General features: G+C 30.4%; 1 protein-coding gene across 5 annotated transcripts in view; it reads left to right on the top strand.

The window, feature by feature from the left end:
- Nucleotides 1-26,522, top strand: part of LOC117180054 (cleavage and polyadenylation specificity factor subunit CG7185-like) — a 60,418-nt gene that overhangs the window by 22,344 nt on the left and 11,552 nt on the right. For 3 of the 5 annotated variants that reach the window (XM_033372367.1, XM_033372364.1, XM_033372363.1), the window contains 4 exons: nt 523-785; nt 9,003-9,300; nt 15,945-16,215; nt 24,696-24,782. In XM_033372367.1, coding sequence (XP_033228258.1) covers nt 523-785; nt 9,003-9,300; nt 15,945-16,215; nt 24,696-24,782 — 919 coding nt within the window. The remainder of the gene's footprint in view (nt 1-522; nt 786-9,002; nt 9,301-15,944; nt 16,216-24,695; nt 24,783-26,522) is intronic. The other 2 variants (XM_033372366.1, XM_033372365.1) reach the window with 1 other exon arrangement.

Genomic DNA, 26,522 nt, shown 5'->3' with positions numbered 1-26,522 from the left:
GTTCAAAATTCATCTATCTTGTTAAAAATGCAATATTTTTACTTGTAAAGTTAAACATTTGAAAATTTCAATTTAATATAGCACTTACATCAATTTTACTGAAATATTCACTTAATTGGTCATTGTTTTTAAAAATGCTAAGTATTTGAATGGCCCCGTACTACGTAAAAATTATACTTCGAAAAAATTTGGGATACCTGGGGAAAACCTGGAATTTTCAGGAAATTTTGTTTCCCAGGATTTGAGGAAAAGCCTCGGTGAAAAAGAAAAAGAAGGAAATTTTGACCATTGATTTTTGTGGCCACCCTGTATCGTATGAATGGCTAAGAGTTATTTTGGTTCCTTCAATACTTAATGGTTATTTTTTACTACAAAAATATGGCACTCAAGATTGAAAAACAATGGAAAAATAATCAGCATGAAACAAGTAGAAGGGTTCTAATTGATTGTATCACCTAGTAGAGAACCATATGGTTTAGGAATGTAGAATAAAATTGTTTTTTTTTTCATTAAATTAATTAGGAATGATGCCAGGGCCGGGAGGAATGCCACCAGGGCATGGTTTACCGCCACAAGGACCTCCTCAAGGACCACCAGGTGGTCCAGCGCCGCATGTGAATCCGGCCTTTTTCCAGCAGGGTCCTCCGCATCAGCAAGGACCTCCTGGACCAATTCATGGGCCACCTCATGGACCTGCACATGGCCCACCTCATGGTCCTCCTCATCCACAGGTTCACGGACCTCCTCATGGACCACCACACAGTTATGGCCCTCCTGCAGCACAGGTATTTATTTGATACATTTTTAGAATAAATTTCACTTTATTTCCAAGGCTTCTTTTTCAATGTACATACAATAATTTCAGACTGGAAGGCTTTCCCTTACTCTCTTGTGCCCCCCCTCCCCTTTGGAAATGATAGTGACTTTATTTTTTGACTGGGAACTTTACAAATTTCCACATTTTTCAAGATTTTGAACATTTTCGAGCATGTTTAAACTATTTAAAATGAAAATAATTGAACTTTTAATTTAAGAAGTTTTCAGTAACAAAAAATTGATGTTTCAATTTTCAATGTTTCTAGCTTAAAATTTAAACTTTGATTTCTACCACTTTTTAAAAATAATTATTTAAATTGTTATCCTTTTTCAATTTGACACCATTTAGTTTAGAATGCGCAATTTGACAATCTTCCACTTTTAAACATTTTTCATTCGAGATTTTTAATTTTTAAGCGTACATTTTTATTTAAAACAATTTTTCAAAATAATAAAAATTAAATTAAAATGTATTAAATTCGAAGCGTTTAATATCGAAGATTTTTTATACAAAAAAAAAACGATTTTTTTTTTTTAGTTGATCAACTGTGAATATAAATGAATGAATAATTTTTAAAATTGAATTGCACTTTAATTCGGATTCAATTCCCAATTTAAAAAATTCTAGATTTTAACGTTATAAATTGAACTGTTTCAATTGGAACGTCTTATTAGCTAAAAAAATAAAAACGCCTGATTGAAAATTTTATAAACTATTTTTAATTTTTTTTATTATTATATATTCTGGGCTGAGACCGTCACAGCCCCTGATGCTTGGGTGATCCCGTTGCGTCCCCTTATGAGCCTTAAGCGTAGACCCAAAGTTCTTTCCATAGAGAGGACCGCGGTCACGCTGTTGGCCGATATTTCAGACTCGCTGATGCAGAAACTGCCAGTGAGTGTTACACGTTTCCCCGCAATCGAGGGGCAGTGACAGAGGATATGAGTGGAAGTTTCATTATCTTTTCCGCACAGACGACAGAGGGGACTTTCCTTAAGCCCTATCTTATGTCTGTGGTACCGGAGGTTTCCATGTCCTATAAAAATTTCTCTTTGGATTTTGACTTCCTTCCTCCCGAGCTTAAGAATTTCTTTCGCTTGATGAGGGTTTAGCTTTGAGCCCAAGAGTGTTTTAGTCTGTCTGCAGCCAGAGACCGCATCCCACTCATTCTGATGTTCCTCGGTCAGCCAACTGTTGATATATTCAGTGACCGACCTACTGGAAATGTCTACAACTGGCTCAGGCCCAGCAAAATCTTCATTTGTTGCTAGCTTTGCTAACCTGTCCGATATTTCATTGCCCCTGATGTCTCTGTGTGTAGGGATCCAGAGCAGAGTGAATCGGTTTTCTGCCGCTAGCTTATTCAGTGCCTCAAAGCACTCCCATATTAGCAGCGATGTAGTAGTCATTCCATTCAGAGCCGTGATAACAGCCCTGCTATCTGAGCAGATACGAATGTTCTTTTCCCACCGTACTCCATTGCCTTATGGGCGCACTGGAGCATTGCCATAATCTCAGATTGTAGAACTGTTGCGTAGGACCCCATCGCAATTGTGAAGCCCATTCCATTCCTTCTATGGTATACACCGGCTTCAGCGTTCTCTTTGTTCCTGGAGCCATGTGTGAACCAGTTGTCTCCGTCACTAGGCAGGTGTGCCTCACTGTTAGCCCATTCCTCTTTTGTGGATAGGCTAACCGGGTATCTCTTGTCGAAGAGGTAGTGGCATAACTGTCGAGATACTGCTATCTTTTACCATATTTAGTCTCCAGGCCGCCTTCGCAGCCGCGGTTTTTATGGTGAGATGGAGGGGCTCTAATCCTATTAGTGCCCCCAGGGCCATCGTGGGTGTCGACTTCGAGGCATCAGTGATACCTCTCAGAATCAGTCCCCTGATTCTCTCCAGTCGGGACTTCACAGTAGAAAGTTCGACCATGGTCCACCAAACGACTGCCGCATAGGTTAGTCTGGGTCGCAGGATCGCTGTTTCCTATGGAATAGGAATGTAACTTTTTCCTATGGCTCTTCTACAGAGCCAGAAAGTCGCTACAAGCTTCTTGCGCTTGTTTTCCAAGTGCTTGTTCCATGACAGCTTCTTATCCAGGATGACTCCTAGATATTTGGCTTGCCCTTTGATTTCGAGTTTTTGTCCCCCCAGTTTTAATATACCCGTAGGTCCCCAACTGTACCTTCTGGTGAACATAGCTGCATCCGTCTTACTCGGATTGACTGATAGTCATGTCCCCTTACACCATGAATCAACTATTCTTAGTGCTTCCTGCATTATTCCGAAGAGCGCATCCGGATGCTGGCCGCGCACAATAACTAGTATATCGTCTGCGTAGCCTATGACGTGGAAGCCCTGACTCGTGGGTAGATAAAGCAATTCATCCACTACCAGGCACCACAGCAAGGGAGATAGAACGCCCCCCTGCGAACATTCCGAGTCAACGGTTCCACATAAAGTGGTGTCACCCTTGGTCGTGGTCAATTAGGTCAACTGCAGTGCTCAGGGCCGTCTCGGTCGAATGACCAGCCATACAGGCGTGTTGTTGCTTATGAAGAGGACTACTTGAAAAGACCTTATTGCGGATATATCTGTCCACGAGTCTTTTCACTGTTTTTAGTAGGAAAGATGTGAGGCTAATGGGTCGGAAATCCTTGGGTGAAGTATAACCGATCCTGCCAGCCTTTGGAATAAAGACTACTCTCGTACCCCTCCGTAAGATGACTGGGTATATACCATCCGGGCCGGGAGACTTGTACGGACTGAAGGATTTCAGGACCCACCTGACCCTGGCTGGGGTCACAATCTCGTTGGCTAGCCGTCGTTTCGGGTCCAATTGGGCCACAGGCGACTTTGATGGCCTCAGAGGTGCCGCCCCGAGAATAGCATCCGGATTTCGAGAAAGCAGCTTGTCCAGTCTGGTCGCCTCTGCAAAAGTTAGTCCAGCTTTTATGCTTTGCCTTGCGTATTGCACTCCTATACTCATCCCTCATCGATGTCAATGAAGTCCACAGTTCCTTCGTTTTGCCAGAACTGGCACTTCGGAACCTCTCTCTGATTTGCCTGCCAAGCTTTTCGAGTTTCGAGTTCCATCAATATGTCTCTCCAGCCTTTCGGACTTTCGAAGGCCGGCAATTACTTTCATAAGTGGATTTGATGGCTTCCGTGAAAATCTCGGCTGCCATCTCCAGGGTATCCACGTCTCTAATTGACCTGGGCATCCCTGAGAGTGCACTTCTTAGCTCTGTGGAAAACTGACCTCAGTCCGTTCTTCTTGGATTTCTGACCCATTTAGGGCCGGTGGGCACAGCGGATTCCAACGCGAGCTCTATCAGTGAGTGATCTGAGAGAGTGGGTTCGTCTGAGACTCTCCACTTCTTGATGTTATTTGTAAAACTGCTGGTACAGAGAGTGATGTCAATGACTTCCTCCCTGGCCGAATTACGAAACGTCGGGGTGTTCCCCGTATTAAGAATATCTAAATTGATAGTAATTAGGTATTCCAATAGGTCCTTACCTCTCGAGTTGACGCCCGTGCTACCCCACAGGGTATGGTGGGAGTTAGCACCGCACCCCAACAGAAGAGGAAGACCCCTTACCTTGCAGTATTCCACCAGTGTACGTACCTCACTGGTGGATTGGTATCGCTGTCATATGGAAAGTAAGTCGATCCCATGACAATCTTTTCTATTCCTTTAAGATCCGTGACTATCGCCATCAGGTCTCTGGAACATAGCTCAAGCAGCGGGACAACGTTGACGCAAGTTAATCTGGGTAATAGTTAGACCGGGAGCAGTCATTTAGGTCTGGCCCCGATCTTCCTGTTCACCGACCGGCCTCTCCCGCCCCTGACTGGACCTACAGTTCAAGGTGGTTTCCGAACCACCAAGAGTAACAGCTTTAAGTACTTAGAGAAAACCTTTTTCTCTAGAGGTACCGGTCCCACGACTCTCCGGAGATGAGCAACAACTCCCTTGCTAGGCTAGTGTTCACCGCATGGGCTGCCGAGGCTATTCCAGAGTGCGAGGCGGGAATCGAACCCGCAAGCCGATGGAGTGGGTCTGAAGCCTACGCTTTAGCCCCCCACGACCATCGTCCCACTAAGTTTGTTTTATTGTAAAACGTAGTATCAAACGACACGAGGCTATGGAAATGTTTGAAAGCCAGAAAACAACTGACTGAATGATCACATGACCAAAAATTTAAGAAACACACATCAGAACTTTTCAATAATGCCTAATGCTTGTTAATTGGTGCATTTTACAAAATCCCCAACAGATTTTATGTTATTTTAAAAGATTTCAAAGAATTTCAAGAAATTTATTTTTTTTTTAATTTAAAGGATTCGAAATATTTTAGGACATTTTAAAATAAATCTTAATTGGAATTCAATCCAAAAGATTCGAAATATTTTAAGGCATTTTAAACAAATTTCAAGGAATTTTCAGGAACTTAAAAAAAAATCAAGGAATTCTAAAGGGTTTGAAATATTCGAGAGCACGCATTTTTGAAATTTTAAGAAGTTTGAAAGGATTGAAAAAGATTTTAAAGTACTTGAAATGTTTTAGGAAATTTTAAAAGATTCCAAGGAATTTTTTATTGCTTTTAACAATTTGCTAGGATTTCAAAGTATTTGGAATATTTGTGGGTTGTGATGTCAAAGATTACAAAGAATTTTCAAAAGATTAAAAAAACTTCCGAGGAATTCTAATGATTTCAATTGATTGAAGCGATTTGAAAAATGATTATGTGGTTGTGAAGAATTTCTTTGAATTTCGGAAAATATGGTACTTTTTTTCAAAGATTCTAAGGGATTTTATAATATTTTCAACAATTTTAAGATATTATAAGAGCTCTTAAAGTATTTCAATCAATTCTCCAGGATCTCAGGTGATTTCTTTGTGTTTCATGTAATTGAACGGGATTTTATAAAATTTGAATGTATTTCAAAGAATTATTCACATGAATTTAGGGATTTCCTGGGATTTCAAAGATTTTCAAACATTTCCAGTTACAATCAAAGATTTTCAAGATTTGAGGACATTTTAAAAGATTCCAAGGACTTCGAAAATAATTTCAATAATTTGAAGAGATTTGAAACATTTTAAAATATTTAAAAAAATTCCTAGGAACTTTCAAGAGCTTCAGAAAATTGCAAGGCATTTCAAAAGATTTTAAAAATCCTGGCTCGTAAATTTCTTTTATTTCATGATAGTCCGAGATCCCGCTGCAAAATTCGACATGTATAATGTTAACGCAAAAATAAAAATTTTTAAACTGTATTGTTATTAATTGACCATTGCTGTAAACGGTTGCCATAGAGATTTTAGTGCAAAGTTCAAAAAACAATTCCAAAACAGCAATTATTTATGGCATTTTTTTCCAAATTTGCAAAACATTGTTAAAGAATAATTTTTTTTTTTAATAAAGAACTCAGTTACCGCTTCAATATAACAATGGGTTGACATAGTGTAACCCGTGCTGAATCTCAGTTGCCAGGTCAAAGTGATGGCTTACCTTTGAACTTTTAGCAACTACCGAGTTAATGGACGAATTTTTCATAGTACAGTAAGACGATGACACGATCGTTTTCGACTAGATTCGGATGGACATTTTCGCGGCAATTGCGTCAGTATAATTTAGTGCAAGTAATCCCTGTAATGAAGAATTGTTTTTGTGCGAAAAAAGGGATGATGGCGTCACAGAGTTTGATGACGACTTTTTTTACAAAATGCTGCCAAAGGTTGACTTTCTGTCGTCACAAAAACCACGCATATGGAGAAGTTGAATTATATCGTGAGAATCTAAATGAAATCGGCAAGTCCAATTAGGTTTAATAAAAATGCCATGAAGATTCCAAATGAACGTTTCTTTTTTTGAATAAATGTCCAATCGAATCGTCATCAAACTCTGTGACGCCATCATCCCTTTTTTTCGCACAAGAGACACTTCTTCATTGCAGAGGTTACTTGCACTAAATTATACTGACGCAATTGCCATGAAAATGTCGCGACTTTTTTTTAAAGCGAGCAACAACTCGTTTGCACCATCGGAGCTGTGGCAACCACGTTGCATAATGATTGAAATTTTACGCTCTTCATTTCTATGAAAAATTTGTTCATTAACTCGATAGTTGCAAAAAGTTCAAAGGTAAGCCACCAATTTGACCCGGCAACTAAGATTCAGCATGGGTTACACTATGGCAACCCATTGAAATGTTGAACCAGTGACCGAGTTCTTCATAAAAAACAAAAATTATTCTTTAACAATATGTTTGCAAATTAAAAAATTGTATTTTTGCATTAACATTATACATGTCGAATTTTGCAGCGGGATCTCGGACTATGAGGGGAGAGGGGATAATTTGTTTAAATGTATATCGAAGGAATTTCAAAATATTTATACTTATTTTAATGGCTTATGATGATTTCAAGGGAATTTACTGCATTTAAAAAATGTAAATCTTTCCCCTTTTTCGTGAAAGAATTAACCTACATATTTTCAGAAGAAAAATCTGCCCAAGTTCAATTTCAACAGATTTTAAAATAATTAGTTGAATTGATATATTTTTTAATTCTAATAATATTCAATTTATAATGCGTAATTCGAATTTTTTTACCTGAAAACTTCTCAATTTTAGATTTTTATTTTTAAGCTTATATTTTTAATTTAAAGAATTTTAACGTGCAGTCTTAAAGACTTGAACAATTAAAAATTAAAAATTTTTGAAGTTGAAAATTTATGATAAAAAACAGGTTTATTTTATCAACTGTAAATATAAATAAATAATTTCCAAAATGGATCTGTACTTTAAGTATCAAAAACTGAACAATAATTGATTTGATAAAACGATTCTAAATCCGTTGAAAGTTAAAGAATTTCCAGATTCGTAATTAGTTCTTAATTATAAAGATTTATTAAATTAAAAATATTATTTCAGTCTAAATTATTCATTTTTTAACCCATTTAATTAAAAAAAATTGATTAAGAAAAAGAATAGTTATTTAATATTTAGCAATATGTGACTTATAATTTAAGACGACTAAATTGAAGCCAAATATTTAAAAGTAAAAAATTTAAAACTTAATTGTTTGGCATAGAAAGCTTAATCAAATGTTTAATTTGTAAGCGAAGTTGTCGAATATTGATGTATAAATAATAATTGAACACGTATTATTTATAGAAAAATGAGAGTAATTTTAAGATATGTTTAGAATACTTAAAAAGATATCAAGTATTTTAAACGAAGTTCATGGGAAAACATTTCAGAACTTCTAAACATTTTTTAAACTGAATAAAATGTTTCCTGCAATTTTGAGAAAATCTTAAAAATTAAAAAAAAGTCCTTAAAATCTTTTTGAATATTCTGTTAAAATAATTTTTCAAAATGAATCATTTTCAATTTTCCTAGGAATTTTAAGAAAATGTATTTGCACCGAAATTCCATTACAAATCAACAAATTTTTTCGGTAAACACACTTCGTTAAAATTATTGAAAATCATTTCAAATTCTAAATTAATTTTAAATCTTTTTGAAACTTCTAAATATATCTTAAAATTACTTTAATTGTTTCTAAAAACAATAAGTGCTCAATTGTTTCAAGGATGCTTAAACTATTTAAAATGAAAATAATTTCAATTCTAATTTAAGAACTTTAAGTTGAAACAAATTTTAATTTAAAAATATTTAATGGCCTAAAATAAATGAATAATTTAATTCTGACAATTTTCAAAGTTCATTGATTGATTCTTTAATTTAGGGTATTGAAAATGTTAACCTGGATTTATATTCTTGGAACTTAATATTAATAGTTCCGCTTTGAATGCTTTAGTTTGTTCTTTATTTTTTATTACTTTTACTTATATTTGTTTAGCTTTATATCTAGATTTTTAAAATTTTATTGAACGGGAAAAATATTTGCGAACCGGCAAAAACCCGGTAAAGGACCTAGTATTTTGTTCTTCAATTAAACCGGCCACCCTGTATACGCTTAAATTTAATTACTTAATTTAATTTTAAATATATAGTCGAATTACAAAAATTATAAGTTAAAATTGAATTATTAATAATTTTGAAGGGTTCAAATTGAAATAATTCCTATTTAAAGTACTGCAGTATAAAAGATATGTATTTTAATTTGACAAATGTAAATTAAAAATGCAACTTTTGTTTGTTACAGGCACCATACGGTGCACCAGCTCCTGATCATCGGGCAGATGTTGCTCCGTCATTAAGTGAACAAGAATTTGAAGAAATAATGGGACGTAATCGAACAGTTTCTTCGTCGGCAATCGCGAGAGCAGTTTCGGATGCAGCAGCGGGCGAGTATGCGAGTGCAATTGAAACTTTAGTCACTGCAATTTCGTTGATAAAACAGTCCAAGGTGGCCGGAGATGATCGTTGCAAAATACTCATCAGTTCTCTTCAGGATACTTTGCGTGGCGTAGAAACGAAGAGTTATGGTTCGGCGAGAAGAGGTAATATTTTAGTTTCAGTAAAAAAAAAAAATAATAATAATAATATTATTTAGAGTAGCTTTGTAGGTCAGGTAAAACCTAGAAAGTCAAGAAAAAGTCCGTGATTTGGAATAAAATGTTACAAAAGTCGGGAAATTTTTTAAGAGGCACTTTCGTAACTTTTAAAGATAATAAATTGAAAGGATTCTAATTTTAATATTAAATTGGTTTATTCCGCTTATGGAATATTCTATATAAAAGATGTAGTTGATATTTATCTTTTTGTAGAAAGATAATTTTTTCGGGGTTCAAAGAAAAAATTCTGTCCCGAAAAAATTCGACTTTTCATCTTAGAAAATCTTTTCAATTTTTCAAATGTTTTCTTAAAAAGTCGACCTTTTAGCTTGAAAACTCAACTCTAGTTAAAAATTCATTTTTTTGTTGTTAAAAATGAATCTCTTTTGTTCAAGCATTAACTATTTGATTGAAAAATCGTTTTTTTTGTTTGTGATTAAGAATTATTCTTTTTCACTTAAAATTTAACTAATTCATTCTTGTTTCAAATTTAGTTAACAGTTCAACTAATTGGTTGAATGTTCATCTTTGTGGGTCTAAAATTAACTTTTACGTTGAAAATCTGTACAGTATTATGTTTTTCAAGTCTTTTCAATCTTTTCAAAAGTTTTCTAGAAAAATTTGACCTTTTAGGTTGAAAACTCAAATATTTTGTTAAAAATTTATTTGTTGTTGTTGAAAATTGATCTCTTTGTCAAAAAATGCTTCTTTTTAGCTTGTAAATTGAATTATGTTGTAAAAAAGTCATGTTTTTTGTTGCTCCGAATTGAACTCTGGTTGGAAAATTTATTCATTTTGTGAAAATTTGTTTTTTATGGTTATAAATTATTTTTCTTCTCACTGAAAATTTAATTGTCCATTTTTATTTGAAAATTGATCTTTTTCAGTTTAACATACTATTTATTCAAAAATTCCACTATTTGTATTTGTTTGTGGCTCCTTCCTCCTGGTGATTACATTTTTAGTTAAAAATATATTATTTGGTTGAATATTCAAAAGTTTTCTTCAAAGTGTATCCTTTATTGTTGAAATTTCAAACTGTTTTATTGCAAATTTGTCTTTTTTGGTTCAAAACTCAACTAAATTTGTAGAAAAATAATTTTTTGTTGAAAATTCATATTATGATGTTGCAAAATCAACACGAATTTCTTTGGTGAAAATTTCAGCTATTTTCTTTTAGTTGAAAATATATACTATTATGTTATTCGTTGAACATTCATATTTTTTATTAAGAATTTAAATACTTGGGTGAAAGTGGAACCAACATGTTAAAAATAATTTGTTGATGATTCATCCTTTTAGTTAAAAATTTATCTCTCGTTGCAATGTGAACCATTTTTGTTAAAAAATTTCTATTTTTTTAGTTGAAAATTCAACTATTTGCGTAAAAGTTGAATTACTTGGTTAAAAGTGTATTTTGTTTGTTCAAAATTCGTCTCTTTGATTCAAAATTCTTTTTCTTTCGTTTTGTTTTGTTTCAAATTAATTTTTTAACGAATAGTCGTGTTTCGAAAGTTTCTCTTTTTGGGGGTTTTAAAATTCATCTCTTGGTAGAAATAACTTTTTTTTAAATTAAAATATCTACTATTACATTTCTCTGTTGTAGATTCATATTTTTAGGTTGAAAATTCAATTACTCGTTTGAAAATTCGTGTATTTTGTTGAAAATTCGTCTTTTTTTGTAATTGATCTCTTTTGGTAGAATTTGTTTTCATATTCAAATATCAACTATCACATTTTTTTGAGAATTTATTTTTTTTGTTTGAAAGTTCACCTATTTGGTTGTAAATATAACTGCTTGGTTGAAAATTAATGGTTTTTTTTTAAATTTTAAACTCCACTTTGTTTTGTAAAATATTTATTTATTGCAAATCTTTGTAGGTCGAAAAGTCAAATATTTGGTTACAAATTCAAGTTTTTTATTTAAAAATTCGAATTTCAAAGATTTTTTAAAGAATACAAAATGGTTTAAGGATTTGCCAGAGATTTTATAAGACTTTAAGGCAGTGTAGGTGATTTTAAAGAATACCAAATGAGTTACTGAAAAGTTATTCAAAACGATTTCAATGAATTCGAAGAGATTTCAAGGGATGTAATTTTTCTTAATAATTTAAAGAGTTTAAGAAAATTGAAAGGATTTTTATTAATTTTTCTCAATTTCGAAAGACTTTTAATGATTTTAAATAAGTTGACGGAATTTGAAAAAAATCGGATGAGTTTAAGGATTTTCAAGAAATCTTACAGGATCTCTAGAAATTGGGTCTTGAAGAGATTTTGAAGTTTCCTTTTAAAGGATTTAAAAATCATTCAAAAAGGTTTAAGGATTTACAAGAGATTTTATGAGATATTAAAACAGTTTTAGTTATTTCAAAGATTACAAAGATTTTAAATGATTGTAAACAAGTTGAGGGTTTTTAAAAAAATCGGAAGAGTTTAAGGATTATCAAGACATCTTACATTATTTCTAAAAGTTCAAGTGATTTTAGGGAATTACTAGGGACTTGGCGGGATTTTAAAGCTTATTTTTAAAGGATTTACAAATATTTCAATCAGTTTTAGTGACTGAAGAATGTCTAGCGATTAAATGAAAAGTTATTTAAGAAGATTTCAAGAGATTTGAAAAAATTCAAAGATTTTAAGTATTTTCAAGATATGTAAACGAATGTAAGGGCATGTGATACTTAGAAAATTGTCGATTTTACCAGTTTTTGGTTCTCCCGTCTTTTTTCTAGAATAATAAATATTTTGTCTTAAAAATTTGGGAAATGATAGCGAACATGTTAACGGACGTCCACACACACTTTTTTTGTAGGTTAATTAAAAAAAGTTTTAATTTAGCAAAATGTGATTAATTTGCATAACGCTTAGAAAATAGTATCGATTTTTTCAGTGTTAGATTCCCCCGGCTTTTTTACTAGGATAAGAAATATTTTGCCTTCAAAATCTGGGAAATGATAGCGAACATGCTAACGGACGTCCCCACACACTTTTTTTGTTTTTTTTTATCAAAAAATTTTTGAATTTGCTAACAACGTGTGTGTATATTTCAAGGTTATGTGTGTTACAATTCACCCGAGCGTTACTTCCAAACTACACAATACTTTTGGCCGAAAACTTTGGACTTACAAATAAACATAGTAACTAATCTCCCGGAACTAACCTTGCTTGCAGGCAATCAAAAAGTTTATTTCATAAATAATGTCCAGATTATCGGAAAGGCAAAGATGAAAAACAACGTAACCTCAAAATAATGCTTATGCATAAAATTTTTATTTAGCACAATAAATTTCTTTTGTTATTATCCCTCAAAAAAGAGTCCAGGGACGTCAGTTATGATATTTTATAGCATCTCCGAAATCAGTTTTTAAAAATTTTCATTTTTGTGGAAAAGAGCCGGGGAAACTGTAAGTATCACATGCCCTTAAGACAATTTTAAGTGATTCCAATTATTTTTAATCAATTTCGAGATACTTTCGAAGATTTTAAATGATTGTAAAGCATTTGAAGGTATTTTCAAAAAATATTCGGAGAAGTTAAAATTTTTTCAAGAAATCTTATAGAATTCTTATAGATTATTTTCTTTATTTGACTGTAACTATTTAGAGTTTAATGTTTTTATTTTTTTATAGGTAAAAATTGCAATTCTTATTTAATTCTAATGCTGTAGCGTTTATATTTTATTCCTTAAAAGATTCTCTGCAAATTTCATTGGTACGTTTTTATTTAAAAAAATGTATCTGAAAATCTATTGTTTACAAAAAAAAAAAACTCATAATCTCTGAATATAAGTTTCTTAATAAAATGTACATTAGGATTAAATAATAGTTTCAAATTTTAAATAAACTGAGAGAGAAAAACATTAAACCCTACAAACTATTATTAAATAAATAATGAAAATTGTGAAATATTTATTTGAAAAGTTCACCTGTAGTTCTTTTCCACAACTAGTTATAATTAACAATGCAATATTTTCCTCGATTTTATCAATCATTCTTAACAACTTTCTTTAGCTTGAAATAACTTTATGTAATTTTTAATTTAAAACCAAGTATAATCAAAATTCCCTTTCCTATTAAATATTAAGCTAAATGCCATGAAAATAGTTATGGCAAATAGCAAATTTTTAAATGAATTCATTCAAATTAATTTAATTTGTTTACTCTGTATAACTTTACTTCTTTTTTTAAATTTAAAAGTTTAAAGAATACTTGAAAGAATATTTTTTAATTCTCTAGAAATCTTTACAAATTCATAAAAAGCTTTTTTTTTTACAAAACTTTTTTGGAAATACTTTGAAATCCTTTAGAACATTATTCTAAAGTTAATTTTTCAATATAAAACATTTTTCTTGGCATCTAAAGAAAAATTTTTTATTCTCTTGAAACCTTTTGTAATTTTAATTCAGCTTCCTTTTTCTAATTCTTCAACAATCTACATTTAAAAAAATTAAATTTTTCACAAGTTTAAATTAACTTGGAATTGTTTGAATAGTTTAAAATATTTATTAAGCATCATAGAATTTTTTTGTCATTTTGTAATTCTGATAACATTTTCTTTTAGAATCCGTTTTTCAAAATATAGAAATCATTTTAAATTTAACAATGTATCTTGAGACAATTTTATTGTTCTCTTAAACTCTTCTCTTTTTTTGTTCGAAATCTTCAAACATGTACATTTCGTTTTAAATTTTTCCGAATCTTCTCAAGATTTCAATAATTTTCGAATCTTTTCAAAAGTACTGAAACTTCTACAAATCAAAAAAATTTAATTCCAAAAATTGTTCTAAAATCTTTCAGATTCTTTTTCGACATATTGTAAAAACTTCAAAACTTAAAATTAATCTTTTATAATAAAATTTGTATAATTCTGAATTTTTCTAAAATCTTATTGGCCATGTGGTAGGAAAATAATATACTTTTTTTAATATATAATTTTAAAATGTTACTATCAAATTATAAAAATTTCACCCTCAGAAAGCTTCATTCTATTAGATTCCAGTCATCGAAAACTGTAGAATTGTTTATATCTTCAGTAAATTATTCTTTGAAAGACATAATTTAGTCATTTTAATTGAAAATGAGCATTTATTTATAACTCTTTTCTGTAGATTCGGTTAAAATAACTATGATCGATAATTCAAATTCTAAACGCCCTGATAGGCGAGAATAAATTAATGTAAAATGGATAAAATAGCAATTTTCAAATTATTCTGAAAAGTTAGTTCCTGTGGTGCGATTTCTTTTTTAGATTAAGACCCTTTAGTTCATGTTTAATTTAAAAATAAGTATAATGCAAATTCCCTTTTCGTCCCAAATCTTAAGCTAGGTATTATGAAAAGAGTTATGTTGAAAAGTAATGTATAATTTTAGTTCATTTTTAAACTTGAAAATATATTAAGAAATCATTTTTTTATAATCTAAAGTACAAAGACGTTGTTTCCCTTAATCCCTTAAAATAGCATATGCAATTCTTTAAGAATATTTGCTCCCGATTACTTTTTTATCCTGATTTACAATGAAACCAAAGGCACTTTACCATTTTTGTTAAAAATTTCAACACGGCGGATATTTGATCTAAAAGCAGCTTCTTTCAGTTTTCTTTCACTCAGAAAATGTTGCAAAGATCACTTAAAAAACTCAACGATTATTTAGCACTGTCAGTAAATTACTTTTACTGTGTTATTAAATTCATAAGAATTATTTTTTATTTAAGGCTTATGCCTGTTTGAAAATTTACCTGTTTATTGGAAAATACTTATTTTTGTTGTTGTTTAGTATTCATTTTTTAACAGAAAATGGAACTTTTCCATTTGTCAAAATTCGCGTTTTTTTGTTGTAAAACATGATTTTTTAGTTTGAAATTTACTTTTTTTTATTTTTTGAGTAAAAAATATTGTGACACTTTTTCGTTGGAAATTTTTCTTTTTAGGTGGAATATTTAACTATTATGTTAAAAATTCAATTATTTTGTTGACAATTCCAGTATTTTGTTAATGAATTATGTTTTAATGTGGAAAAAACTTCTTTTTTTTTAATATATTAAGACATTTCAAATTTTTAATTTATATATGAAGCTCTGTTTTATTTCGCTTATAAAATATTCTATGGTAAAAATATCATAATATTGCAATGCTGGTATTTGAATATTAATGTTTGTAAATGCACAATTAGTCAAAGAAAAATCAGAAAATTTTGAAAATATCACGCGTTTATGTTTTCCGGATGTGGGGTCTTCTTATTCTACTTCGTGGTATTTATTAAGTAATGTGAGGCAATTGAATTTTCAGGTTATAGTTTCAGTCTAAGAGTGTTAAATAATTAATGAGTTACTGCTTTGCATATTTTAAATTTATGAATATGTCTGAGCATATTCTCGGTTATAGAACCTGAACTTAAATTCTCGGGAATTTAAGATTATCATTGTCTTTATTTATCTTTGGTTCTCGAGGGTCAATATAATTCCCCACTGATTATTACTAAATTTACCCATAAGATCAATTTGAAAATATTAATCTAATATTAGGATTAAAATATGATCTTACTGAATTTAAATTTTCATATTTTTATGCATATTGTTTTTCTTTTTTGTAGATCGATCGAGATCCCGGGATCGTGAACGAAGTCACAGAAGACGTCGTGAGCGGTCGAGGAGTCGCGATCGAGAATACAGAGAACGTAGTCGTGAAAGGGACAGGGATCGTGATCGGGACCGTGATCGTGATCGTGATCGTGAACGTGATCGAGATCGTGATAGGGAACGGTATTACGCTGAAACATATCCTAGAGAAAGATCACGCAGCAGAGACAGAGATCGCGAACGTGATAGGGATCGTGAATACAGAGAAAGAAGCAGAGAGGAGAGGTAAGTTGAAAACAAATTCAATTTTTTATTCTCCTTTTCCCTCTAATTAATTATTTTATTTGTGATTATTGTATAACAGGGATCAGAGTCGGTTCCCTATTCCTCTATCTTCCCCCATTTTTCTCATAATGCCCTATAATCCTTGTATTTGAGAATGTTGTCATTTTTCTCCCACTTTTTTGAACAAGCGATTAATTTTTCAATACTTTTGAAATATTCGCGGAAAAAAGACAAAAGCAAATTGTCAACGATTTGCGTAAAAAAAGAAAAAAAACAAAAGGAAATTTAATAAATTATTGCAAATATTATACTTGTTTTGTGTTAGCGATTTTCGCTGGAAATTAGCATTTTTTTGAAAATAATTTTAATATAAAATCAAAAAATTTCGCAGAAGAATTAAATTTTCTAAAATGTTTAGGTTGTCTTAGATTCTCTTTTACCGAGTATTGGCATTATAAAAGAACAGAAGATTCCCGTTTTGCAGCCATTTTAGGTTGAGTTAGCGTTAGACACCGAAAATTGCATTTTAAATAAAAATTTATACATTGATCAAAAAACTTTTAACTTTATATTTTTCGATTTTGTTTGCGTTTTTTAAAACCGGGATTTGATACTTTAAAACAAAAATAATTAGATTTTGAAGGTTCATAATATTTAACAGTTTTCGATTATATTATTGTTTTACATTGAATTTTTTTTCTAAGTCAAGCGATTAGATTTCGAAGAAGATTTACAATTTTGAACAAATTTCTGTTGTTTTATTTTTATGTTTTTCATCGGTAATTGTTAGTATTTTCGATAAAAAATCATTGATCTGAAATTGGTCACTTTAAAGAAAAATAAGATTATATTAAGTGATTTTTGTTTAAAATAATAAAATTTGTAAGCTTAAAAAATTCAGATTGTGTTGATGTTTTCGTCGAGAATTGAAATTTTTATTAAAAATTTATTCGATTTTGAAGAAGATTGTTAAGTTTTTAACAATTTTAGGCTACGCTGTTGTTTAACATCAAAAATTGGCATTGCCAATCAAAAATCATAATTTCCATAAGATTTAGAATCTTTTAACATATTTGGATTATGTTAGTGATTTTTGTCGGAAATTGGTATTTTTAATTAAAAATTTCCAGAAAAGATTCGTATCTTTTGACAATTTGAGTTTAGGCTTGTCAATTGTACATTGATCTAGCGGGTTTCATCGAAAAAATATTGAAATTAATTTCAAATAAAATTAACCATTTTTGCACAATTAAAGGCTATGGTAACGCTTTTCACTGGGAATTTGTTATTTTAAAACGAAATAATTCATTTTCAAACAAGATTTACAATTTGAAACAATTCTTTGTTCTTTTAGCTGGAAATATTTCAAGCCCGTGAAGTTAGCATCCCAACTCTAAAATATCAGATTTTTTTATATGGAATCGTTTGGTGGTCGTTTGGTGGTGTTTGGCGGTTAACTTTGAAGGTTTGTTGGTCAAAATTGACAAAGTTATTGATTTTTCAAAATTGGGGTGCCAACTTCACGGCGGCACAGCACTTTTTAATATTTTCAAAAAATTCTTTTTGGCATGGTTTGGTGGTCGTTTGTTGGCGTTTCGTAGTCGATTCTGAACGTTTGGTGGTCAAAATTAAAAAAGTTATCGAGTTTTCAAGATTGGTGCGTCAACTTCCGTTATCATCCCATTTCAATTTTTTTTTTCAATTCCTTATGATATCGTTTGGTAGTCGTTTGTTGGTGTTTGGTAGTGATTTCTGAACGTTTGGTGGTTGACATTACAGAATATATAGGATCTTTTGGAAAATACATGTGGCCCGTGATGTGACTCTGCGCATGCTTATGTGTACGTATGATTGGTGCGAAATTTGAATTTTAAATTGCTCTTTTTCAATGTGGTCGTTGTTTGGCAAGTATAATTGTAGATAATTCTAGTTTTTAAGTTTTCGAACACTATAGGTTTTATTATTTTTTAAATCTGAACTCTCTTATTATTTTATATTTTAAGTTTCTCGACTTTTAATCCGGAAACTTAATTAAGGCAATGTACATTGAAATAAGTTCCTGTACTGTAAACTGATGAATGCTTTTTATTAAAAAAGGCTTTAAACGTCTGGATTTCTTTATTCTGCAGTGAAAATATTTGCAGTGAGAAGCTAATAAGTTTTTATCCTTAAGGGCATGCTCTTCGGTGACCACGTGACCAAACTAGTCTCCGGTTATGAGCATTTTTTTGGTGATCACTGTGTCTACACGGAATGAGATATCGTGTTTAAAATTTGACAGATTAAATAAAAGGCACTAAAGAACGTTTGTATACATCAATATGCTTATCATTTTAAAGAAAGTTTATTTATAAATTGATGAAATAGGATATTACCATTCGAGTTTAGCAATTTGCAGATAATGTATGGTTTGATGCATTTCAGATTTTTTGATTCGCGTATATTGAGCACTGACACAAATTTTGGATTAAATCGTCTAAACCTTAAAAAAATTAATATAAGCAATAAAATTTGCACATTCGTTGCAAATAAAAAATTTAGCATCTGCGCACACGTAATCTATCATTATTTCTGGAGCATTTTTAGCGATTTCTAGGGGAGAAAAAAAAACTTTGAACGTCGATAAAGTCGAGATTACGTGACTAAGTTCGTTCATGTAATTTTTGTGTAGAGAATGAAATGATTTTCATTTTTTTTGGTCCTCACTACGTCCATACCGATTGAGATATCATGTTCAGGATTTAGGAAGTTATACAGAAAATACTAAGGAACGTTTGTATACATCAAAATGTTTATAATTACGAAGAAAGTTTTCTAGTAAAATACTAGAGGAATAGGAATAAACTTTTAACGTCGATAAAGTAGATGCCTCGATTAAAAAAATCGATGAACATCTTAGAATGTGCTACTCGAAAATCCGTCCCATATTGAGAAATGTGCATCTTCAGAAAATAATTAAAATGTTCTAATGGCTATATATTCTTGTGGATTTTTTGTGCTGGTGTGAAACAATTCTAAGAATAAAAATAAAATTTTGCCCGGGGGAGAAAGACAATGCGAGTCCGACGCTGAGCCCCGCTGGTTGGTTCACTGTCAACAATACTTGTCAGCTGATCGATTCAACGTCAAGAATTATGGAAGTTGGTAAAACGACGAGTAAATTTTAGCACATGGCTGGTGTTGCTCTGTTTCCAATTTGAAATTTATCTTTTATTTTTAGGACCAAAAAAATGAAAATCATTTTACACAAAAATTTCATGAACGCAGTCACTTGACCTCGACTTTATCGACGTTCAAAGTTTCTTTTTTTCTCCGCTAGAAATCGCTAAAAATGCCCCAAAAAGAATGATAGGTTACGTGTGTGCAGATAGTTATTTGTTGATTTGCAACGAATGTGAAAATTTGATTACTTATATTAATTTTTTTCAAGGTTTAGACGATTTAGTATAAAATTGGTGTCAGTGCTCAATATGAGCGAATCAAAAAATCTAAAATGCATCAAACCAAAAATGATTTGCAAAGTGTTATAACTCGAATGATAATATCCTATTCCACCAATTTATAAATAAACTTTCTTTAAAATTACCAATATATTAATATATACAAACGTTCTTTAGTGCTTTTTATTTTATTTGTCAAAGTTTAAACACGATATCTCAATCCGCGTGGACGCAGTGAACACTAAAAAAAAGTTCGTAACTGGGGACTAGTTCGGTCACGTGGTCGCCGAAGAGCATGCCTAATGGTTGCTAATGAAGCAACCAAAAATGTACTTCTAAAAAAAATCTAAAGATTGTTTGTAAATTACTTTTTTATAGGATAAGTAGTTTTTATTTTATTCGTGAAAACGACATTGAAAATATAAAAAAATTTAATTTTTTGACAAACAACACAAGTCACATAAAAAATAATAAGACAAAAGGCGTTCAACCAAAAAAGAACTACAAATTCCTCATGAATAGTTGTTAGATAGGATGCGTGGTTTTTGTTTTATACGTAAAAAAACAAAACTAAAAATTGAACGATTCAATTTTTGTACAAAAACGTCACAAACTATGAGAAAAATTGATTGACAAGTGTTGTTCACCCAAAAAAGAGTTAAAAAATTGTGATAAATAATATTTTGATAGGACACGTAAAAAAACTAAATCACATTAAAAATTAATGTTGATTATAAATAAATAATTACTAAAATAATAATAAAAATCTTTAAAATAACATTAAACATAATTTTTTTTTTGAAAACGGCACATGGTATGAAAAAAATGTAATATACCAAATTTGTTAACCCAAAAACGACCAATAAATTTGTTATAAATAATTTCGAGACAGGATGAGCAGATTTTCTTTTAATTGTCAAAAAACAAGATTAAAATAAAAAAATTATAAAAAAACAAATAAAAATACATATGTTTCAATACCATTGCATATTGTGAATTCTAATCATATAAATTGATTGAAATGATACGTTTTTGAAGGTAGCTGAGAATAAAATTTATTGCCAAATTAGAAACAAATATTGAAGAGATCATGATAAATAAAATTTTTACTTTATTTTGCAATATTTAAATAAGCAATCCCAAGTTGAGGCAGATATATAAATGTAATATACATTTAATATAAAAGTCTTGAACATAATGTAGATAAGTTAACATTGTGGACAAAGTTGCGTGCGAAGCACGAGATACGTGATAGGAATATGATTGCTAAAGCCGAAATAGCTTTAACAAAATAGAGTTCACAATAGTCAAGTTATAGTTGTCCATGCTTAGACTTTTAATAAATACATTATCGTGCACGAAGCTCGAGGTAAATATATCATTGAGTGCGAAGCGCGAGAACCAATTGTCGCGCTCCAGGCGCTCTCAAACTTGCGAGTGAAGCACTTTGAACAAAAGGAATTGGCAATCTCAAAATTACAGTTGTCAATGCTTTGACCTTTAATTTTCAAATTTCTGTGCACAAATGTGGCAAAAATATAAAGACCGAGCGCGAAGCTGCGAGAATCAGCAGTCACGCGCCCCAACTGCGCTCAAAAATGCAGGTGAAGCTTTTTTTTCAAATTGATACTGAATTATGATTCTGTTACAGTTGGCTTTTAAAGTATTTTAAAATAAAAATCATTTAGTTTACAGTAAAGGAACTTATTTCAATGTACATTGCCTTAATTAAGTTTCCGGGCCGGTACTTAAAGTTAATTTTCAAAGATTATCTTGTAATTAAAAGTCGAAAAACTTAAAATATAAAATAATAAGAGAGTTCCGATTTCAAAAAGAATAAAACCTATAGTGTTCGAAAAATTAAAAACTAGAATTATGTACAATTATACTTGCCAAACAGCGGTCACATTGAAAAAGAGCATTTTGAAATTCAAATTTTGCACCAATAACATGTGCGCAAAAGCATGCGCAGAGACCCATCTGGGGCCACATGTATTTTCAAAAAGATCCGATATAATCTATAACTTCGACCACCAAACGTTCAGAAATCATTACCAAACACCAACAAACGACCACCAAACGATATCATAAGGAATGATTGAAAAAAATTGAAGTGGGATGCTAACGGAAGTTCCCGGCAATAAGCGTAGACTAGAGAAAAATTAATATTTTCAGATTTCAGCGCAAATTTTAAGATTATTCTATTATTTTGAATGCGCGATTTTTTTCATCTGCCTAAAATGCCAAAATAAGAATAAGATACCTCCTAAACTGATTCACTTCTATTTCCGTAGCGACCGCCACACAGTTTCCTCTTCTCCCAAAGAGAACGTGTTTTCAATATATTTAATTCCTTCTAATTGTACCGACAACGCACCTCACAGAGATAATTTTTATTCCTCAGAAGTCGTCATATTTTTATTTTATTCAATTCCTTCTAATAAGTTCACAAAATATGTGTGATAAGTTGTTTTAATTCCTTCATGTGGAATGTAAATTCTGAAATTTTAATTCTCACCAATTCAACTCTGCCTCTCTAGAGTTAAAATTATTTAAATTCACACATTTGCATAGATTTCTTTGTTGCATTTTTTAAGACGATTCAATCGATTATTAAAATACAAATAAATTTGAATATTTTTCGAATTTATAAGTTATAAAAAGATTTAATAATGAAAAATAGGTTAAATAAATGCTTTCCTTAAATTTTACTAAGTCGATTGAGAGGAATAGGACTTGCACTTTTTCTGTTCCTGTTGGGGGATTTTTAGACGTGGGAAAAATCGCGTTTTCATAGGAATACAAATTCTTAATTTTTCTGAATTCAACGCTTGTTACCGGGTAACGCACCAATTTTGAAAACTCGATAACTTTTTTAATTTTGACCACCAAACGTTCAGAGTCGACTACGAAACACCACCAAACGATCACCAAGCGATACCAAAAAGAATTTTTTGAAAATATTAAAAAGTGCTGTGCCGCCGTGAAGTTGCCACCCCAATTTTGAAAAATCAATAACTTTGTCAATTTTGATCACCAAACCTTCAAAGTTGACCACCAAACACCAACATACACCACCAAACGACCACCAAAGGATTCCATACAAAAAAATCTGATATTTTAGATTTGGGGTGCCAACTTCACGGGCTTGAAATATTGATATAGATTTCGAACAAGGTTTGCAATTTTCGAACAATTTAAGGTTATGTTAACTTCACCGGAAATCAGATGTTTTAAAAAAAACATTCAATTTCAAAGAATATAAGTTAGACCAATTATTTGTCGTGTTAGTGATTTTCATAAAAAAATGATATCTCTAATAAAAATATTCATAATATTTTTCAAGTACTTATTATTCAGATTGTCTTTCAAATTTCTTAAATTCGGTATTTTTTTCACAATTCTTTCTTTTTTTTGCCTTTTATACGGAAATTTATTACTTTTAATCAAAAGTCATATGATTCCAAAGAAGATAAAAAAGAGTAAAACAATTTTAGTTTATGTTCGAGTTTTTAAAAGAGGTTTTGCATATCAAATAATTGCTCGTCATTTTATTTTAGTGCTTTTCTGCTAAAATTGTTATTAGTAATACAATGTTATTAGATTTAAAAGAAAATTGATAATTTTGGAACAATTTTAGGTTACGCGTTGATCCATTAGATTAAAAATTGATACTTTCAAAAACAAAAATCATAATTTAAACAAGATTTAGTATCTTTTAACAATTTTTTATTATATTACTGATTTTCAAAGAAAATTTTTATTTAAGAAAACAAAATTATATTTAAAAAAATATGTACAACTTTCAACAATTTTAGACTGTGTTGGTGTTAGACACCGACATTTAGTTCTTAAGTAAAAAATCATTGGATTTAAAAGAAGATTTACAAATTTGGGACAGCTTAAAGTTATGTTAACGTTTTCCACCAGAAATTTATTATTTTGAAATTGCTATTGTTAATAATAAATTATTAGATTTCAAAGATAATCATACTTTTGGAATAATTTTAGGTTACGCGTTGGCCTATTGCATCAAAAATTGGTATTTTTAAACAAAAATAATTATATTTTGTAAAAGAATTAGTATTCTTTAACAATTTTGGAGGATATCAATGAAAATTAGATTTGCACTTCAAAGAAGAAGAAGAATTTGAAACCATTTTTTGTTGGGTTAGGGATTTCCGTCGAAAATTGATATTTCTTAATTTAAAAAATCATAAGATTTTTCAGATTATCATTGAGGTATTAAATTCACAATTTTTGTAGAATTTTAACTTTTGTGTGTGTTGGTTTTTTATAACGGTTATCGGTTATTTTCATTTAAAATAATTTAAATTTAAGAATTAAACTGATAGTTTAGAACAACTTGAGGTTATGTTATTGTTTTTCATCGGAAACTGGTATTTTTTTAAAAACAAAAATGCAGCGGTCTGATTTTTTACACAAAAATATTATAAATTTAGCAGAGAGGATATCAATTATCAAAAATATTGTCCTTGATTTTCTTTTCGATTATATTAGGTAATGTATACTATGAAATACAAAAATTTTGCTTGTATTTCTAGTTTAATAAAATTTTTTGATGTATATTAATTTTTGTATTATGCTGGTATTTTAAAGGAAAAAAATTTTCCTTTTTTCTGTCAAAAAATTACCCTATTTTCTCTAGAATTGAGCTGCTGAATTACTATGATCCCTGGTATATTAATAATGTTGATATATCTAGAGTGATTTATAGTCTACCAAAATATAAAATTGTTCGAAAATATTTACCTACAAGTATTATCTTGTCGAATTTCCGTACATCTTTATTGGATTCTTATTTAATTATTGTGTATTCCCTAAAAATGATCATACTGAAGATTGTAAACATTTTCTAATATTTTAAAATTTGCATTAAAATTGAAAGAAATAAAATCTGCAAATCCAATTATAGTAGATTTGGTGTACAAAATTATTTTTTAAAGTTGATCAATATATATTTTATTAATTTGTTATTGATTTTATTACCTTATTTGCCTTAATTTGTTTGATAATTAGCGGTGCCGTTGTAAACGGTCAAAAGGAAGATACTTATAATCTAGGGGAGACTCGGGCAAAACCAGCCGCCCGGCCAAAGGGAATCACGTAAATATATTTAATTAATTACATAAATTTACATTATATGTATATGTCACAAATTATTTCCTAAAATGTAACCTCATTCTTGAAACGAAGATTATATTCACATAAATTAATATTTTCGAAACACTCGGGCAAAAGGAGCAATTCAAGTTCAACATATGTGTGATATAAAAGAAAAATAGATCGAAATTCTAGAAATAATGTAGAATATTTAAAAACATTCTAAGGAATTTTAAATATATTTCAATAATTGGAAGGTATTCCAAAAGATTTAAAAGATTTTAGGGTGTTTTTGAAACATTCAAGAAATTTTAAAGAGCTTTAACCCTTTGAGTACACACTCGGTCATTAAGACCGTGTCACCGACGTTGACCAAAAATAGAGCTCAGACTTTTGAAAAAATTGCAACACCGTAGCCTTATATGTATAGTTCGATGTCCCATCTACAGTTTTAGACAGTTTATGTAGCGTGCCCAGACATTAGTCGTCGTTGAGAAGCGTTTGAAATCGAAGCAGGTTCAAGGTGACTCATGTTTGTACTTAACGTCGAATTTACTAAAATTTGAATTTTACCTTGTTAATTAGTATGGGAAATAATACCTTTTTTAAGGTACAAAGTAGAACTGTTTTTTTATTATTTACACATACGTTGTGAGTATTCTCATAAATTCTTAGCTAAAAATATTTAAAATTAAATAAATTTAGATTTTTTTCATAAAACTTCATTTGTTGCAAAAATATTTTTGTTTGCGAATTTTTTACGTATGTTAAAGATTTTAAATGCACTTATAATACTTATAATTACTTTAACATACTTGAAAATATACCCCTAAATTTTTGTAAGTAAAAACGTTCAGTAGTTGTGAAGTTATAGACAACCAAAAAGTGAGTAGGGTCATTTGGACCCAGTATGTAGGAGATGTTCGAAAAAATCGGTGTGTACTCGAAGGGTTAAAAAGTTTCAAGGGATTTCGAAAGAGTTCAAAGGCTTAAACTATATTAAAGGATTTTGAATGATTCCAAGGCATTTTTAAATAATTCAAACATGGTTTTAAAGAATGTTCCAGTATTTTGGAAGATATAGAATTATTTTATAGGGCGATTTTAGAATATTTTTCTAGATTGCAAGGAATTTTATAAGATTTCAGAGGACCTATCTTAAATCGTTTTTAAATTCCAAGAAATTTTCAAGAACATACAAAAATGTCAAGGAATTACAAAATTTATTGAAAGATTTGAAATATTTCAGCGTGTTTTAAAATTATTTCAAAGTATTTTTAAAGGTCTTAAGAAGTTTCAGGCGATTTCAAATTCTTTGAAATGTTTCAGATAATTTAAAAAAATTATAAGGAAATTTTAATTAATTTCAATAATTCGAAAGGATTTCGAAGGGTATACATTTTTAGGGCATTTTAAAAGATTCGAAAGATTTTTCAAGAAATTAAGGAAATTTTAAAGATTTTCAAATGATTTGAAATGATTTGAATTATTTTAAAGTATTTTAATAGATGCCAATTATTTGAAGGGATTCCAAAGGATTTTTAAAGATTGTAGGGTATTTTCCAAAATTCCAAAGAATTTTCATCAATAGCTTTAAAAAGTTTCAAGGAATTTAAAAGGATTTGGAATATTCTAGGGAGTTTTAAAAGAATTAAATGAATTTTTAATTAATTTCGATCATTTAAAGGGATTTCCAATGGTTTAAAATATTTTAGAGTATTTCAAAATATTCGAAAGAATTTT

Source organism: Belonocnema kinseyi, chromosome 9 (assembly GCF_010883055.1).
Source record: "Belonocnema kinseyi isolate 2016_QV_RU_SX_M_011 chromosome 9, B_treatae_v1, whole genome shotgun sequence".
In the NCBI taxonomy this organism is placed as follows: Eukaryota; Metazoa; Arthropoda; class Insecta; order Hymenoptera; family Cynipidae; genus Belonocnema; species Belonocnema kinseyi.
The sequence above is the reverse complement of the archived record's forward strand: the minus strand, read 5'-3'. Positions and strand labels throughout refer to the sequence as shown.